Genomic DNA, 17503 nt, shown 5'->3' with positions numbered 1-17503 from the left:
ATTAAGAGAAGTCCTCTGTAGTATACTTTATAACCATTGTTGATGACAGATGTTATTTACAAATATGTTTTCGGAGTCCAGTAAAAAGTTGTCCCACCCATTAAGGAGACCTTTGCTTCCTCAGAACTGAATGTATGTCTTTCAAAGTGCTTTGGTCCTCTATTTGAAAATATTCACAATGTTCAGTTATGCTATGTTTCTTGTATCCAACCTGTCCGCATGCAGGGTTATTGAGATTCAAGACTTTTATTCCCATAAATCTTATATAATCCAAAACTTAAAGCTAGTCCTGTGGCTGCATCTCAAATCTTTCCAAGGATATCCATGTTAAGGAATGCATTTAGTTATCAAAACCTTTGTAGACCCCTTCCTATCTAGCAGGAAGTTCCTCCATTCTTTAGATTGACATCCTAGCAGCTACACACCACCAAGCTTGGAGAGACTCCAAATATGTCAATACTAGGCTTGAGCACAATGAAATATTACATTTTAGATAGTCTCTTGCAACTTTATATATTTACCAGAAACAGTAGACCGAAGGATGCGATGACTGGTTTAAGGAACATTTATATTTTAGAAATCTGCAATACATCAAATGGATGTCTTTATCGATTGAGCTAAAACTGTCTGCACTTTGACTCTATGGCCTCTAACAGCCTCTTTAGGTACAACAGTTTCTTGATTTTTCAAGGGATGGCCTTGCTGCTATATTAGGTGCTTATGACTGTCAAAGGAGGTCCCTGGAAGTAGAAGAAAAATAGCTTATCCGCTATAGGACCTCTTCTTCAGCGGAGTCTCCCTTCAAATCCTATGCAAGCCAACTGTAACCCTTGTAAAGAGTGAATAATTGTATTGCATTTAAGGAAGAATCCCTAAAAATCTGAGCTATGTCACTAATAAACAAATACTGGTGGTCTATACTTCCTCTGAAGACCGCAGTTTATCTAGTTACGTGGAACCTGGTTTGTTATGGATGAGCATCAAAAGTCTCGGTGCTTTGCCCATGCAACATCCTGCTTCTCACTTTCACTTAAACAGACTAAGTGTTTCTGGGGCTGGAGACATATGCCAGAAATTAACCACTGCTCCACATGATTGGACCATGATGCTCACCAGCCGGTGTAAGACTGTGCTGGATATTGGGGGTCTACCCAGGAAAAGATATTCCTTTAGCATGGGTATGGTTCTCTTGTTGGGGCCTTAGTTTATCTATCCCCTAAAATTGTAGGGTGCTATATGGAAGCTAGTTTGCTGCCAAATTTGTCTCTCCTCTCATGTCCTGATGCATTGCTACTTAGCTCCCACCTTCTCCATGCAAACCCCCTCCCTCTTTCTTTCAATCTCTGTGAAGCCAAGAACCCTTTAAGGTTCAAAAATCATCTGGAGGAATGATATTTTGTTTCACTTGACTGACACTCAACCAGAGCAAACGGGTCAAGTGGTGTCCTGGGCACAAAGCAACACTTGAACAATGACTGTGAAATGGGTTCATGGTCGCAGGAACAGCCATTTCAGTTGGTGATTGGTTCCCTTCAAGAATTTGGTGAGGTCTTTTAATAAGATTCAACAATTGAACTCCGCCACCTGTCCCCAGGGCAGGATATACACTTGCGGCATATCCAGTGTTCTGCTTTTTTTTCTTGATGAACGGGCAGCTCTATGGAGAAAGGAGAAGAACTGAGGATGGAGACTTGGCTAACTTCCCTTTGTGATTCGGTCCATATCCCTAGAACTATAGGGAAGATCTATGCTGCTGAGCACTCATAGGGAGGTACTGTCCCTGCTTGCTCTGAAGCTGCCTTGGTATGCCATAGCCTGACAGGAGCATGGCTTTACTGCTGCCAGATACTTACCCTGTTAAGTGAGACCAAGATTTGAGGCAACTCAGTTCTTCCCAGGCTGACCCCAAGATTGGACCGGTCTGTTTGAACCAACACCCCAAGCGTGAGGGCGGTACATTTCCTTGTCACTGGCATCTGTGTGGTTCCAGTTTTGTGATATTGAACTTGATATAGCACAGGTGACTCTCTCCCAAAAGGGTATCTCCATGCTTTCTGCTGGGACAGTAAAGGATGAGCTTCCTTTGTAAGTATATCTGGCCCTTGCCTGCCAGACCATGTGTGACTGAGGCGCTGAACTACACCAACAGCTTGAAGGCCCCATGCAGCCTCTTCTGCATGTGCAAAAAGAATGTTTGACACCAGTGAGCGGCATCATGGTTGGTCACTGGTAAACACAGTGAGGTCCTGCATGAGCTGCAGAGAAAACATGTCACCCTGGTGTACCTGTGATCCGAGTCCAGGCCCGCGCACCTCCAGCTAAGCTGCATTCTGCAACCATGACGCTCTGGTGCGCAGGTACATGGAGCACCTACAAAGCTTGACTCCCCTAAAGTTGACCCCAACATTAGAAGCTTCATGTGTACACTGCTGCACCACAGAACACCAACTCTTGAGACCCTGGTTTTTAAGGGCTTACCAAGTCCTAAGATGCACCTTACTCACAGAGCAGATGCTGCTTATAGTTACCCTACATTAGGTTAAACTGTGTTCGTAATCCTAGTTTCTCAATGTGCAGCACTCTCCTGTTTGGCATAGAAAGATGGAACATGTTTACTAAGTTAATGCAAACAAAAATTTCCATTGCGTTTCTCAGTTACAGAGCCTATTTACTTTACTTTGCTTTAATTTACTGTCTGTGAGAAGTAACACTGACTGAACTAGCCCTTCTTCCCCAAACTACCACCCAAGAGTGGGCCATTACTTTGCTACCCCTTGAAAGCCAAAACCATTTCTCTGTAAGACCAGCTGTGTTTTTTGGTAGCCGCATATGACCCAGAGAACAAGCTGAAAAGCAGTTGTAGGGGCTCAGACATGATGCCATACTAGAACCTAGAAAAAAGGCACCACCGACAAACTATCTTTTAACATTGTCCAGTCTTAACTGAAGGGTCAAGAGGTTTGGAACGTGCTACTTTTCAGACATTTCAGAGATCTTAACTCTAACACACCGTAGTACACTATTGGGATGACAATGTGCTCCCCTGCCCTGAGTGTCCAGACTGTTTTTGTTGGCCTTTCGAACAATCTAATCTGCTCACTGTTGCCTTGGCCTGCACTAGTAATTCTACCTTTATAAATATGTTCTGTGACCTTGAGGGGTGCACCAAGGATGTAGTCTTTTGTTGACCTAGGACTACTGTCCAACCCCTGAATTGGAGAATTTGTTTTCTCCTAGATCATACAATAAAACCCCTATGGGGGTAAAACTGGGCAGTGTATGTGTGATATCTGAATGATCACAATAAAAGTTGGGCCAGTGGCTGGCTAACTGTTTTTTAATTCTTTATTGAATCTCACCGTGTTTAACTCAAATTACTCCAATGGGAAAAGCATGGAGAACCGTATACACTTGGTGTCATGGCACCTATAGGAAAGGAAAAAGTGTTTTTCAATAACAGCATCTTAACCGGAGAAGACTCAAAATGAAAGAAGAGAACAGCAGCATTCAGTGGACTCTACCCCTATAATATCACATAGCGGGGGCTGATTGGCTTTCTATTTGGGTTCATTTTTGGTTAAGTTACCTGGGGCAATACCTCACTGCAGGCGTGGTACATGAGGCAGTACTTGTCGGATGGTGCTAATAACTTCCTGCCTTGTAGTGTGGTAACCAAGACCTGCATAATGGTAGTACAGGGTAGTGGCTACTGCCACAATCTACTTGTCAGCCCCGTACATATGTCCCTGAATACAGATTCCAATTAAATTCCACAGGAATGTGAGATTTCTATTTCTTACAAAAAATCTCCAACTTTGACCATCTTTAATCTTGGCTGATCTGAAAGGGTGCTGCGTTGGTTATTGGGGATTGACGTTTAAGCGGGGCATTGTAGAAGATCTGGCTGAAATTTACCAGTGCATGTTCTCTGCCTGTGGGGTTACTAAATCTGTGCTCACATGTCTGGTCTCAGTTAATATGCGTGTTGGAGTTTTCAGTAAGGCTTTAATTACTGTACGAAATCTTATCACTCACCAGACTTTTTATGTGAGCTGTGACTTGGGTTTCAAAAGCCAAACCGTTCCCCTTTCAGTGTAAACCAGTTTCTGTGAGTGAAACCATCAATAAAGTTTTGATCCGAGATATGAGATACATGTGCAACTACACCAAAACATCATTTCAATGGGAACCAAGGTACTGACAAAATGACGCAGGGTAGGAAAGTGGGTTATTGGATGTATGATGTTACAACGCATACCTTTACAACGCATTTTTTACAACGAAACATCCATTACAACGCATTCCATTACAACGCATGCTATTACAACAAAATTTAAGAAACTAAATTTACAACGCATTCCATTACAACGCATAATGCCTTTACAATGCATACCATTACAACGCATAACATTACATTGCATGTTTGGTAAGTATTTGATAGTGTAGGGGTAACAATTACTATTCTAACTCCATGGGGTGCAACAGTAGGGTAAGTGTTGGATGGTAATGTTATGCGTTGTAATGGTATGCATTGTAATGACTGAGTTTTAATGACATGCGTTGTAGTGGTGTGTGTTGTAGTGTCATGCGGTGTAATGGTTGCGTTGTAATTGCATGCGTTGTAATGGATGTTGCGTTGTAAATGTTTTGTTGTAATGGTAGTGCGTTGTAAAAGTTGCGTTGTAAAGGTTGTTTCCCGGGTTATTAGTAGGTAGGGGTATTCGCCCTCAGCTAGTATTAATAAGTTTGGTAAGTTGTTGGATTTAATGTGACCAATAATTTGATACTTCAAATGGTATTGCTAGGTCCAATGCACAGAGTCTTTAATGCATTTAATAAAGCCTTTCCCCTGTTAGCTTATGGGGCTAGCAGCAATACAGTAGGGAAAATGACTTTTGCTGGTTTTCCATACCACTGAATATAAAACCTCTTTTATAATGTTCCAGCTTTTTATAACCATGATCCCTACCGTTGGGGCATCTAGAGTGAGACCTTAGGGGTGACTTAGAAGTCATAAAAAGGTAGTTTTTGACTTTAGAATTAAAAGTACTTCTAAAGTCATATTGGGACATAGTTGTATTTTAAAACCAGCTGCATGAAAGGCCTGGCTTTAAAATGACACTAGACACAACAGCAGTGCAAAATCAAGTGTTTTAAGACTGTGTCTCTAACCCTGCATGCTCTACCCTATGCTAGGGGCTTAAAGATTGGTATAATTCTAATTGACAAAGACCACCTATTACCATATACCTTTAGAAAACCGAGCACTGGCCCTGGTTAGCAGAGCCCAGGGCACTTTCAGAATCCGTAACCACCAGCATCAGTCCAGAAAATGGGGGAGATCAGGGCAAAAATGATTTTCCTACACCGAGAAATTAAGAAAAGTAGATTAGTTTGCAGGTGGTAGAGTTGGAAAACAAATCCATCCTATCTTCTTTACACATGAAAGTGAGAGAGCAATGTTAGTGTTCATGGCTGACTCATTGAATGAGGTAAATTAAGGTTGGTAGTGGGCTTCAAGAGGTCAAACATTCTGTGGGGCAAGGCTGGTAGCTGAAGTAAAGAATGGCTCCGTAAAGGCAAATGTATAGGGCTGTGCTACTGTAGCCACTAACTTCATGATATAGCGACAAGTCACTAAGAAGAAACCATGGAAGGTGTACCCTTTTTTTCTTTAATGTTGACAGCTTGTCATAAAGGATAGGTTTTTACTAACCCTCTGGCCAGTGCTAAATTTGTAATAGAAGGAACTGTGCCGAGTCATGCTCGGAAGCCTTCCGCTTATGCTATTGAAAGTCTATGCTGAATAACCATGCCGCAAAGTCTGAATTCAACCTGATGCCTCTTCCATCCACCAATGGCCAATCTACCCTTTATCTTACTCTTTCAGATTATTTTTCATGCTATTTTTTCTTTGTCACTATTTATTTTTTTCATCTTTCTTGTTGTCCTCCTTTCCCCCTAGGGCTTTATTTCACTCTACTTGAGTCAGTCTGATGAAAAGAAAGTGCTGCTCCACAAAAATGATTGCCAGTGGACCCTGCTTGCAATTAATTACCAGTTAAAATTAAGCACTGCCTCGGTCTGGATGCCATGAATTCCTCAGGAAAGCTCTAATCTTATTTGCTCTCTGCTGGGAGTTTTACAAACATAAAATGTTAGGCCTGAAGCCAGCCTTTTGCTATTGATTATTCCCCACCCCCAAACAAATCAATCTAAAATGTTTTCACTTTCTCCATTCAAGATTTTCAGTTGATCACCAGAAAAAAGCAAAATGGTAACCGCTCTACTCCCTTCGGCTCATTCTCCCCCGAGGCTGCAAGTCCTGTCAGTCTTGTGTAGTTACTCCCAAGGATCAATGCAAAATTTCCATTTCTACGCACTCCTTGTGGATAAAGGTACAAAGGTACAGTAGAAACTCTTCTCGAGGAATAGCCCTGGAAGCCTAGGTGCACACTCCCCAGGAGCCAGCCTTTGAAGCACCAACTGCTTATTCCACTGAATTCCTAATACTGGATTCATAAATAATCGATATGGATAATCAAATTATTCCACTGAATTCCTAATACTGGATTAATAAATAAGCGGTATAGATAATCCAATTATTCCACTGAATTCCTAATACTGGATTCATAAATGAGCGGTTTAGATAATCCTATTCCACTTCCTAATACTGGATTCATAAATAAGCGGTATAGATAATCCAATTATTCCACTGAATTCCTAATACTGGATTCATAAATGAGCGGTATAGATAATCCTATTCCACTTCCTAATACTGGATTAATAAATAAGCGGTATAGATAATCATTTTATTCAACTGAATTCCCTATACTGAATTACCCATATTTTCTAAATTTGGTGTAAATGGCATGCCAAACAAAAGTACATTTAAAAGTAGGATTTAGAGTCTGTTAAAAGAAACGTTTTACGCCCTCCTTACAGTTTTGGAAACCTATTTTGTCACTGGACAAAATGTTTGTGCATTTACTTTAGGATATCAGCAGTTTTTTTCCCATGTGTAGCTGGGGTCTGAGCACCAGACCACGGCTACTCTTGAATTCAAAATGCTCAATGTCCAAATCAAACAAAAATAAAATGGAGGTAACTAGAGGGTGTATTTCGTCGTGCTTTACTTTGCTAGTCATCCACATTTTCACTGAGGTGACCTGTACAGGCTTAATGGTTTATTCATCGCTGTAGACCTGATTTCCACTCCACCATCTGCTGGTGACACCTTCACACCTGCACAGAGCATGTGGCAAAGCTAGAGGACTTATTAGTAAGATGATCATGGTTAGCAAACCCCAATGTTTGCAGCTATTCCTTTGATGGGCTGTCATTTGGTAGGAGTGCTGTTATCAACTGTTGGTGTTCTATGTTTCAAGCCCTTAATCTTGGTATTTGTAAATACTGTCCATTTTGTGAAATTGTGCTGATTGTTCTGACTTGTACTGCTACAAGACTTTTCTTCCTTATAAAAAGCACTTAGGAACCTGTTATACAAACAGGAATTATGTGGTCCTCCACACCAGCTACCAAAAAAGTGTATTTTTAATTTTTTGATGAAATGTTAACTTCACATTTTGTCGTATTGAAGCACTATCCCTCATGGCCATTCTGTGTCTGTGTTTGTGGTGACACTTGCTGGTCATGTTGGGTTACTGATCATTAAATGTGCCCTAGGTTTATGTTCTTTCTTTTTATTTCCTCTATAGGGTCATCATCTCTTCCAACCTCTGCCCCTTTGCTGCTCACCTGGCTCCCAGTTGCTGCAGGGCTGGCCACAGGAATGGCTGTCACACTTCTTGCCTTGTCTGTGCTGTGCTGGAGGAAAATTGGGCAAGCTGTGTTTGCTGGGACTATGCAAAAGTGAAAATAAATATTTTAAACTCTTTAGCTGAGGTGGGCTCTGTTTGTGTTGTGGTAGAAAGTCAGTTTGGGAACTGGTTGGTCCTCAACCTGTTAAAGTTGTTGGGTTTCAAGACCTTAAAAGTCTGGTCTTGCAAATATTTTCCATTGCAAAACTTTGGTTTGGAAGAATGTTAGACAGGTGCAGGTGGAGCATGGAGGGGCGGAGGGAGGTTCCTTGTTTTGTTTTAAAAGCACAAGAAAGGTTTTCAAATCATTGATGCAGAGAAAAAGTTGTATAGTTGGGGTCCAATTTGACTCTTTAGCCTTTGCGTTTACTTAACCATCCAGTGAATGCTGGTTTGGGATCAGTTTGAAGGCTGAATCAGTCAGTCAATGAATCTTTATTTGGTTTGTTATAACCATAAAAGTATACACCTTTTAAAAAACTTAAACATGATAAAATCATAGAAAATGTAAAACATGATCATTACGCAAAAGATAGCGCATCTCCTTTAGGTACTAATCAAGTATCCTCCTAAAATTATTAAAATCACAATAGTTCATACCTAATATATCCAATCCTTTCAATAAAATACGTACATTACTATTAACCTTTAAAAACGCAATCTGATTTTATATTAAGGGAACTACTTGCACTTGTTACTCTATACACTGGAGGAACACCCTAACTTTGCTCATAAATTTCCCCAAAGCACAGGCTATATCTAGGTTTGTCATTTCCACTAGATGGTTAGCAGCTTGCGTCCTATTAATAATCCTATATTTTTTGAATATCTGGCATAAAATCTTTCGTATATCTAAAATCATAGTACAGTCCAGTAAAATATGTACAATATCACAGGGGGTAACTAACATGATAAATAGTGATGGTAACTGTACTTGTATGACATTTTTAACCCCATTATTCGCGTAGCAAGGGTTTATCCCAATTTGCACTTTTAGTACCTCACGTTTTAGACGGTAGTTCGGTAACCTGACTAAATAGGGATACTGTTCTTCTGATTCCCAAGCCTGGGTCATATGGGACACCGATGTTTTCCACACGAGATACTCTTAGTCATATATACGGGACATGTCGGATCCCAGTGTCCTTAGTTCTTTTTTGCCTATTAATGCATGTCCTAGCTGCGGGCATAACCTTAATCCCAGCACTCCATATACTTCTCTTAATGAGGCTCTTGTTTCTTTTGCCCAGGACAGCTCACTAATGGCAATTTCACCTCTACACCACTGGGAAATTTTTTGGGGCTCCCCTGACCCTAGGCGCTGCCAAAAACGTATTAGGGCCATACTGGCGGGTACTGCCCAAGAGGTAATTCCCAGCTCTAATCTTGCTGCTTGTACCATTGATGATTTTGGCAACAAGAACAAGCTTTTTAGGATATTTACCTCCTCTTTATCCCAACATTTATTCCCACTTAGAGTACCTCTGCCCCGTATAGAAATTGTGCGGGGACCATAGCTAGGTAGGCCTGTATAACCGGCCTATCTGACATTTCACCATAAACACTATTGAATCTTTTTAGACCCTTCACAGAAGCCGATGCCCTCATTTTTAAAGCTTCCAGATGGGTATACCATTTCAGGTTGCCCGTTACCCATATTCCCAGGTATTTATATTATGTTACCCTCTCGAGTAATTCTGTGCCAAGACACCAAGGGAACCTAGTCTTGCTTCTCCCGAAACAAATATTTTGGTGTTCATGTTGACTACTAATTTTTTATTTAAGCAGTATTCATTAAACATGTTGAATTTTCTCTGAAGACCTATCTCTGTTTGTTCCACAATCACCAGGTCATCTGCATATAGCAGGCAAGATATATGGTTACCTTCTAATTTTGGGCTAGCCCCTCTGACCTCTCAATTTCTTGGGTAAGTCAGCTATGAACCGGGGAAAAAAAGCAAAGGGGCTAATACGCACCCCTGCCTCGGGCCATTTCCAATCTGGATTCTCCCAGACAATCCTCCCTCCTTATCCAAGATTACCTCGGCCCTGTTATCTGTATGTAAGGCCTGTATAAGGGCTAGCAGATCAGTGTAGTTTGTAACTTATCAAGGTTGACCACAGCTGCTCCATACCCACAAGGTCAAATGCCACGCGGAAGTCCACAAAGCAACAGAATACACTACCCCTCTGCTCTATCGTCGCGCGACCACCCAGAGAGCAAAACAGTGGACCACCCTTGAATGCCCTTCTTTAAATCCACCCTGTTCTGGGAGTACTATCAGGTTATCTTCTGCCCAATCTTTCAGCAGACCTAGGATTACTTTGGAGAATACTTTTTCCTGAATATCCAGGATGTTTATTAGGCGATAATTTTTAGGGGAGTTTACATCACCTTTTTTATGTATTGGTCTAATGATAGCCCCTTTCCAGCTATCTGGCATAATTCCTGTATTTAATATCCTTAAAAACATATTTGAGGAGAAATCTGCCCACCAGTCTGGGTGAGTTTTTATAATGACTGCAGGTAGATTATCTGGGACGGCTGCACGTGTTAAATTTAGTCCAGCTATCATGCTCTTAATATGGCCTGGGGAGAACTGAAATACTACTACTTCCCTGACTCCTGGCCAGCTGGTAGATATTTCCCCCCCTCCATGGCCATTTACCATAAATGTCCTCAAGGTAGGTTACCCACTTATCCTCTGGGACAGAACACTGCAGGATCCCTACCCAATACCCCATACATTCCTGTATCAGTTTCCAGAAACCTTTGACATTTTTTTTCTTCAATTGCCTCCAGTAAGTTCATCCAGCATTTTTATTTAAAGGATCTCTTTTTTTCTCTAATAGTTACCTTGTATTTTATCCTTAACTTCTTAAGTTCTAGTGATGCTGCATCATTGTAGCTACGCCTAATGCACCTTTCATGTTGCCTAATAGTGGCCTTTACTTTCTGGCAATCTTCGTCAAACCATGGTTTATTATTTAGATGTAATTTAGCATTACTTACTAACCCCTGGTTTCCCTGTTTGATTTTTATCCTGAGGCATTCTACCAGTTGCTCTATTATGTCTTCATACCAGGATATATCCTCCCCTGGTGGTATATTTCCTAGACGACTATTAACTGGAGTGCACTCAGTTTCTTTATATATTCTTCGTTTATCCCGGTTGTAAGTTGCTTTGGGTATTCAACATCTACTTCAGCACTTTCTCTCTCCGGGTCCCTGTTTACCTGCAGTTCTATCCATAGTGAGAAGTGGTCACTACCCTCTACCCTGAGTATTTCAAAGTCTTGTATTAAGTGGAAGCACCATGCCTGGGTAAAAACATAGTCTACGGGTCACATTAGCTGCCCTATTTTAAAGGTGTGCTTTGTGGGCCGATCCGTTCCTTTTATACCATTAACACAGACCAAGCCCATACCCCCCAGCAGCTGGCCAAGCTCCACATCTTGGTTTGAAATGTCGCTGCTGGAGAACATTGCAAACTCTGTTATACACTCTTAGCATGTCGCTATGCCAGGCATCAGTTTTTTTGGGATTTAGTCTACGATTAAAATCACCCAATATTAGGAGCACATCACTTGGGTAAGTCTCGTATAAATCCTCCAAGTCCTTTTTTAAAAGTTCCAGTGCTGCTTTATACTTTTTTTTTTTTTTCCCCTTTCTGTATGTACACATTTATGATGCATAGGTCTCCACCACCTACGTTGTTATTTAGAGTCAACACTCTGCTACCTAATGCCCAGTTACACTTAAGTTCAAGGGGATGTATATCTCTTGCTATCCTTGTGGAAACAGTCATCTGACCACCTGATGCCCTACCTACTTGGTTCTTTCTTGCAGGTTTTTACATGGTGAGTAAAGCCTTCAGTGATGAGGGTTTCGTCGCACAGCTAGGTCTCCTGTGAACAAACAATATCTGTCTTCCCAAGGTTATTTTTAAAGCCTTCCTGAAACAGTATTCTTTTGTAACCATTAACCTTCCAGGACAAAATGAATAGGCTGCGCGACGATCCAATTTCCTAATCAATATTACTCATGTACCCCTCTTCCTCACAGTCCATATAAGCTAATTCTCTGTACCTATTTACGACCAGGACATCTTCCTCCCCACCCCACCCTAAGTTTTTAGGGATTATAGTGATTTCAAGGGCTTCCTTATTGCCCCAGCCCGAGGTGATAATTTTTATTTGCCGTTCTCCCAACCCGCATGGTTTCTAAGGAATTGTTTCCCTTCATTATCCATTGTCACATCCTCTCTTTTTAGTATTCTAATTTCTTCCCTTAGCATCTCAGCTTCTGCTTTTTCCATTGAAATTTGTATTAGTGCTGAGTGGAGAAGAACCTTTGTTGTTTCTTCCCCTTTGGTATTAACCAAATCCCCACTTCTTTTAGATCATCTGTACTAACATATTTTAAACTGGTGCATTTTGCAAATGACGAGAGCAGCTGAGAGCGATTTAGAGGCTTTAATTTCTTAACCCTTCCCCCCCTTTCCCTGTCCAATAGGTTCTACAGATAACCAGGTATCCATGGTCCTGTTTGGCTGTAGAACTTTTAGACTTTCCTCTGGCCTTTCATCCCTTCTTTTCATATTAACTTCTACTCTGCCCCTATTCCTACAGCCTTTCCCAGGGGTAGGGTTACTGGGCCCTGCACCTATGGACGTCTCCATCCCCCATCCAGGTGCTACCTCCTCCTTCCCCCCGGGATACTTCCTGAAGGGAACCTTTGTACTCTTTAGCAGGCTTTGTCCTGATTCCCACCTAAGTTGTTCCTCAGGTCTAAGGGTGCTTGCTCCTAGGTCTGCAAAGGTTAGCTTTTTTGTTTCTGGCATCACTACCTTGTCCTTAGGCCGGTGGTACCTCCTTCCCGTTCTCCTGTTTCGCTACCTGACCTATACATGGGACCTTTTTCCCCTTCCTCCGCTTCTTGATGCACCTCCTTTCACCATATCTTTTTAATCATGGGGCAATGGGAAATATATACTGTTTGTTCATCCTCTTTGGGTCTGCTCACCCTTGCCGCTTTTTCCATCTCATCTGCTTTAATCTCTACAGGTCTTACTAGAGAAGCCATTAGGCCTTTAATCTGAGTCTGCTCCCCAATTATGTTCTTAAACTGGTTCCTTTGTGTTTTTTAAAATTTCATTTTTTTAAACTGACACCTCTAGGATGCCCTGCAAGGTTTTCTGCAGCATCAACAACCTCAAGCACAGATACACTCGAGGAACCAGTATCTCCAGACTATGTAGGGGTAGACCTGATGAATCCGTATGGACAGCATTGGAATTTAACAGTCTTACTTTCACATTGAGACTAAATTCCCTTTGGGCAGAGTCTTCCCCCCGCAAGGATTTACTCTGGCTTTCACTTTCTTCCTCCTCCACCTCTACTTCAATGTCTTGAATAATTAATGACTGAAACTCTGCAGTTACTCCATTTCAGGTTTTCATGTCTTTTCCATTTTCATCATTGGTGTTCCTGTCCTGGTTTCTTCCAGACTTTCCCAATACATTATGTTTCTAGTCTTGTGGCATTTGATGTAATTTCCTTTTCCTGTGTTTATTTATTTTTTTACTACTTAAAGGCATCAGTCTGGTTTGAAGGTGCATTGCAGCAAAGCAATGTTCCTTCACTTGTTTCCTCGCTCCCTCAAATTGCTGATGCTGACTCTATGCTCCTAACTTCCTACCTTGGATTGCTGACTCCTGATTTTCTCCAACCCTGTGAAGACTTTACCATCAATGGTATTTTTTTTTTGTTTACATATTTGCTTTTTTCATTCTGGGATAAGCAGCTTCTCGAGGGCACTGCCTACCACATATTCCGTTGTGTGTTGACATCGTGGCTTCTGGAAAGTCACCCTTACCCTGGACAGCGTCATACCAGAATCTAGTTTACAGTTAAGCGTCTAGCCCTGAACAGGTTGGAATGTTGAAAACATCTGACTGTTTCCATCATGATTCTTGTGTTGAGCTGGCCACTCCTCCAGCATTAAAATCTGGAATTGAACCAATTGAAGACCAAAATACTACCTTTCATCAAGTAGTCCACTCTAGGTCTTGCAATGGGCTTACCATCAACCCCTCCACATTATTTTGTAGATCTACAGGGGTGAAGGTTATTTTTTAAAGTGTTATTTTGCCCGGGCAGTTCATCTGTCCGATCCAAAATGAGAATGTATTGGTTCCTTGACCAGTGCATCTTTGGCCTGGGCAACTCCTCTCATTGTCAATAAAAGCCCTTTATGAACAATGATGCATTTTTTTCTTCTTTTTTTTGCTAAGTTCAAGAAAATGCTTAAGAGACAAGATCGTGAAAATGTTGCTGTAGATAGCCAGTGGGAGATCTCAAAGGGAAATTCTGCAGTACTTACCTATTGCACTATTTCTTCTTGTGAAAATCCCCTGGGTGAGAATGCCCTCTGATGGGTGGGAATGCCCTCGGATGACACTTTCCATAGAGGGATGAAGAGTAAGTTAAAGGATAAGCTGACAAGGGTTCATTCAGATTTGTTTTCTGAACTGCTGACCCAGGTTCTCCTGGTTGAACACAAACTGGTGGAAAGGAAAATCGAAAAACAGAAGGTGAAGGTTCACTTCTACTCCTCCTTGAATTTTTCGGTGGGCTGAGCCAATTCTTCCTTTTTCTGAGGTGTCTGAGCCAATGCAGCTTGAATCTGCTAGAAGTCTCTTGTCCAACTCCGAAAGGCAACCAAGATGTAAGGGAAGTTTGTATTTTATGGTGCAAGTCCTAACCATCTGATGTATAATTGTGCTACTCCACAGGCAAATGCCAGGTCCTGCCCGTTGAAAGGGGCAGGAGATTCCACTTTCGCAAACATTTTTAGTTCCTCTGGTGGAGCCAATTTATCCTAGATTTGATCCTATTAGTCAATTGTGGGCAGTCTATTTCGGCATGTATATGGAATTGATTTGTGCCCAGAGATTCCGAATTCCAATCAAGAAGTCATCCATGCATCACATACAAAAATGTCTCCTTTGACTTCAGGCCTTATGACCTCCATTACGGTTCTGCTCTAAATTTCCTTAGGCATTCATAAAGAAGTTTGCCTTTGATCTAATCCTGTCTCCAAACTATGCCATAGTGCTAGGGACATTCTTGCTGATATGACAAAATTGCTGTGTCAATTGGGAGACCAGGTCTTCTCTCTATCCTTGCAGTTTTGTGGCGATAACTGTTACTTGGATGGGAATTATTGGGCTCCCAATTGTACAAGAACTTACTAAAGACAAGTCTAGAGCATTTATTCCTATGACGCACCAGGAATTTGCTTATGGCTTACAAAAACCTAGATTTGTCTCTCCTACCTCCTAGACATTTGGATTGTGCCATCCCTACTGTATCCCGGATACAATATTCCATATGGTAGAATGTACTATTGGTTCCAGCATGAGAAACTGGTTCTGCAGAAATATTTAGATGAGGATCTTCCAAGTTGACTGATTAATCAGTCTACATCACTTTCTGGAGGGCCGCTTCTGTTCGCCCGTAACAAGTCCAAAGAGCTGAGACCTTGCATTGATTATTATGGGTTACACAAGATCACCATTAAGTACAGTTACCAGCTTTCTCTCCACAAAGACCTACTCAAGTCTATTGATGGTGAAAAAATAATTTACAAATCTAGAACTCTGTGGCGCATGCCATCGTTCCAAACTAAGAAAGGTAATAAGTGCAAGATGGCCTTTCAGAAACTAAGAACAGTTGGATTTACAAATGCTCCATCGGTTTTACAGTGGTATTCTTTCACATCCTGAATCAGTTTCATGTGGATGATATTCTGATCGTGTTTGACTCCCTTCCGAGCATCAAGTCATTGTTTGTTGAGTCCTTTGTCTCTGGGAGTACCATCTATCTGCAAGACAGAAGTGTGAATTTGAGCGACAGAAGCGGATTATCTAGGGTATTGTCTCTCAGAAGGTGGAATATCTGTGGACCTTCAGCAGATCCCTGCCATTTTAGACTTCCCAATTCCTAAGTCTATCAAGGAGACTCAAACAATTTTTTTAGGTTTGGTTAACTGTTTTTAAGGCTGTTTATGAAAGCTTTGCTGAAATGACCAGTCATATTTCTGCCACTCAGAAGGAGAACACAACTAAAGGTTTTTCTTGGACTTCAAAGACTCAGGAGGCCTTTATAAAGCTTTCCCCGGCCTTTACTCAGTCCTTATTCTCAGGCTTCCACATCTGTTCAAAACATCTATTGTGGTAACCGATTTCTCTAATTTTGCTGAGTGAGCTGTTCTCCTTCAACTCCAGGAGGACCATAATCTGGAGCCTCTCATCATGAATTTCTCCCATGTCTTGAACCTCCAGTTTCTGCAGTGCATGGTGTGTAGAAGCGGCAGCCAAGCTTGCTGGCCTGTTTCTTTTCACAATAGGACTTTTTGTTATTCCCATCCCCGGCACCAAGAACAGTTCTGCTGATGCATTTTTTAGACGAGACATTGTTGTCCAGGATTATGAGACACCTCTACATTTGCTCCCTAACAGTAATCTGTCTGGCAAGGTCCTTTTGACTGTGTGTGAGGGTTGCTCATTCTAAGATCTCTCTGGAAAGCTTTGATGTCGGCAAAGTAAAGTGCCCTTGACCTACCACCAGAATCTGTTTTACCCTCCAGGCCTTGTAAATTCCAATTAGGTCTTCAAACAGAGGTTGTGGAAAGGAGTCATGACTCTGCATTAGCGGGCCATCATAGAGTTAAATCAACCTTAGAACTTAATCTGAACTCCTTTTAGTAGTCACTATTTACCAAGACTTACATCTTTGTCAATTCCCTATCCTATCTGAACACTGTCCAAGGCAGTCCATGATAATTAATATATTTTTCTTCAGCCTTTGCCTGTTCATCCACAACACTGGCACACAATTTCCAACAACTTTATTCTGAACTTAACCCAGCAAGTTTGAAACCTAAGTGATCATGATCACTGTAGACCATTTTTTCCTAGAAGGCTTACTTTTCTCTATTTCAGAGGCTTCCAACTGCCAGCATGCCACTAAAAACAACTGGGTAGAATAACTCTTAGGAGAGATTTTGTATAATCTTATGTATTCTGCTTCTTAAGTCTCCCTATTCTGTTGCATCCAGGGCTTTACTCATTGCTCCTTTCCCTCTTCTCAGCAGCAGCAGGCACAAGAGGAGTAGGTAGCAGAGTTGCTAGAGCAACTTGACTCTGAATGGGGAGTAATTGCTCTATCGTTAGAATTCCAAGACTGCTACAAAGCTAGGACTGAAGTTAAGACTAGTTCCAAAGTTAAGGTTGGTGAGAAGGCATGGTGTGTCCATATGTTTTTGCCCCCTCAAAAGGTACTAGTCTGGGTTAGTCCACAACTTTTTTTTTTTACCCTTTGTTATAATCGAACAAATAAAAATAAATCCAACTGCCTTCCGGCTCGGTCTTCTCAACTCTTTATCCTGCCTTTAATGTCTTCCTGTGAAAGACTTTTGTACGTATTCCTTTTCATTGGATCTCTTCCTGTCATGGTAGATGGGAAAACTGAATATAAGCAAGTAGGATGCAGCCTCTGGGTAGGGGTTGTCCCCCAGTGCACATCGAAAAAGAGAAAAACTATAACCAGTTTGAATCTAAGTTCAAAAAATAAGTCCATAAACCGATGCTTTAATGACCACTTATTCTGAATAATCA

General features: G+C 41.4%; 1 protein-coding gene across 1 annotated transcript in view; it reads left to right on the top strand.

The window, feature by feature from the left end:
- LOC144768987 (zona pellucida sperm-binding protein 1-like) overlaps window positions 1–7876 on the top strand; it is a 159561-nt gene extending 151685 nt beyond the window's left edge. The window contains exon 12 of the mRNA XM_078652976.1: window positions 7719–7876. Coding sequence (XP_078509102.1) covers window positions 7719–7876 — 158 coding nt within the window. The remainder of the gene's footprint in view (window positions 1–7718) is intronic.
- Window positions 7877–17503: the final 9627 nt, after the last annotated feature.

The sequence above is a fragment of the Lissotriton helveticus genome, chromosome 1_1 (genome assembly GCF_964261635.1).
Source record: "Lissotriton helveticus chromosome 1_1, aLisHel1.1, whole genome shotgun sequence".
Classification (NCBI taxonomy): domain Eukaryota; kingdom Metazoa; phylum Chordata; class Amphibia; order Caudata; family Salamandridae; genus Lissotriton; species Lissotriton helveticus.
The sequence above is the reverse complement of the archived record's forward strand: the minus strand, read 5'-3'. Positions and strand labels throughout refer to the sequence as shown.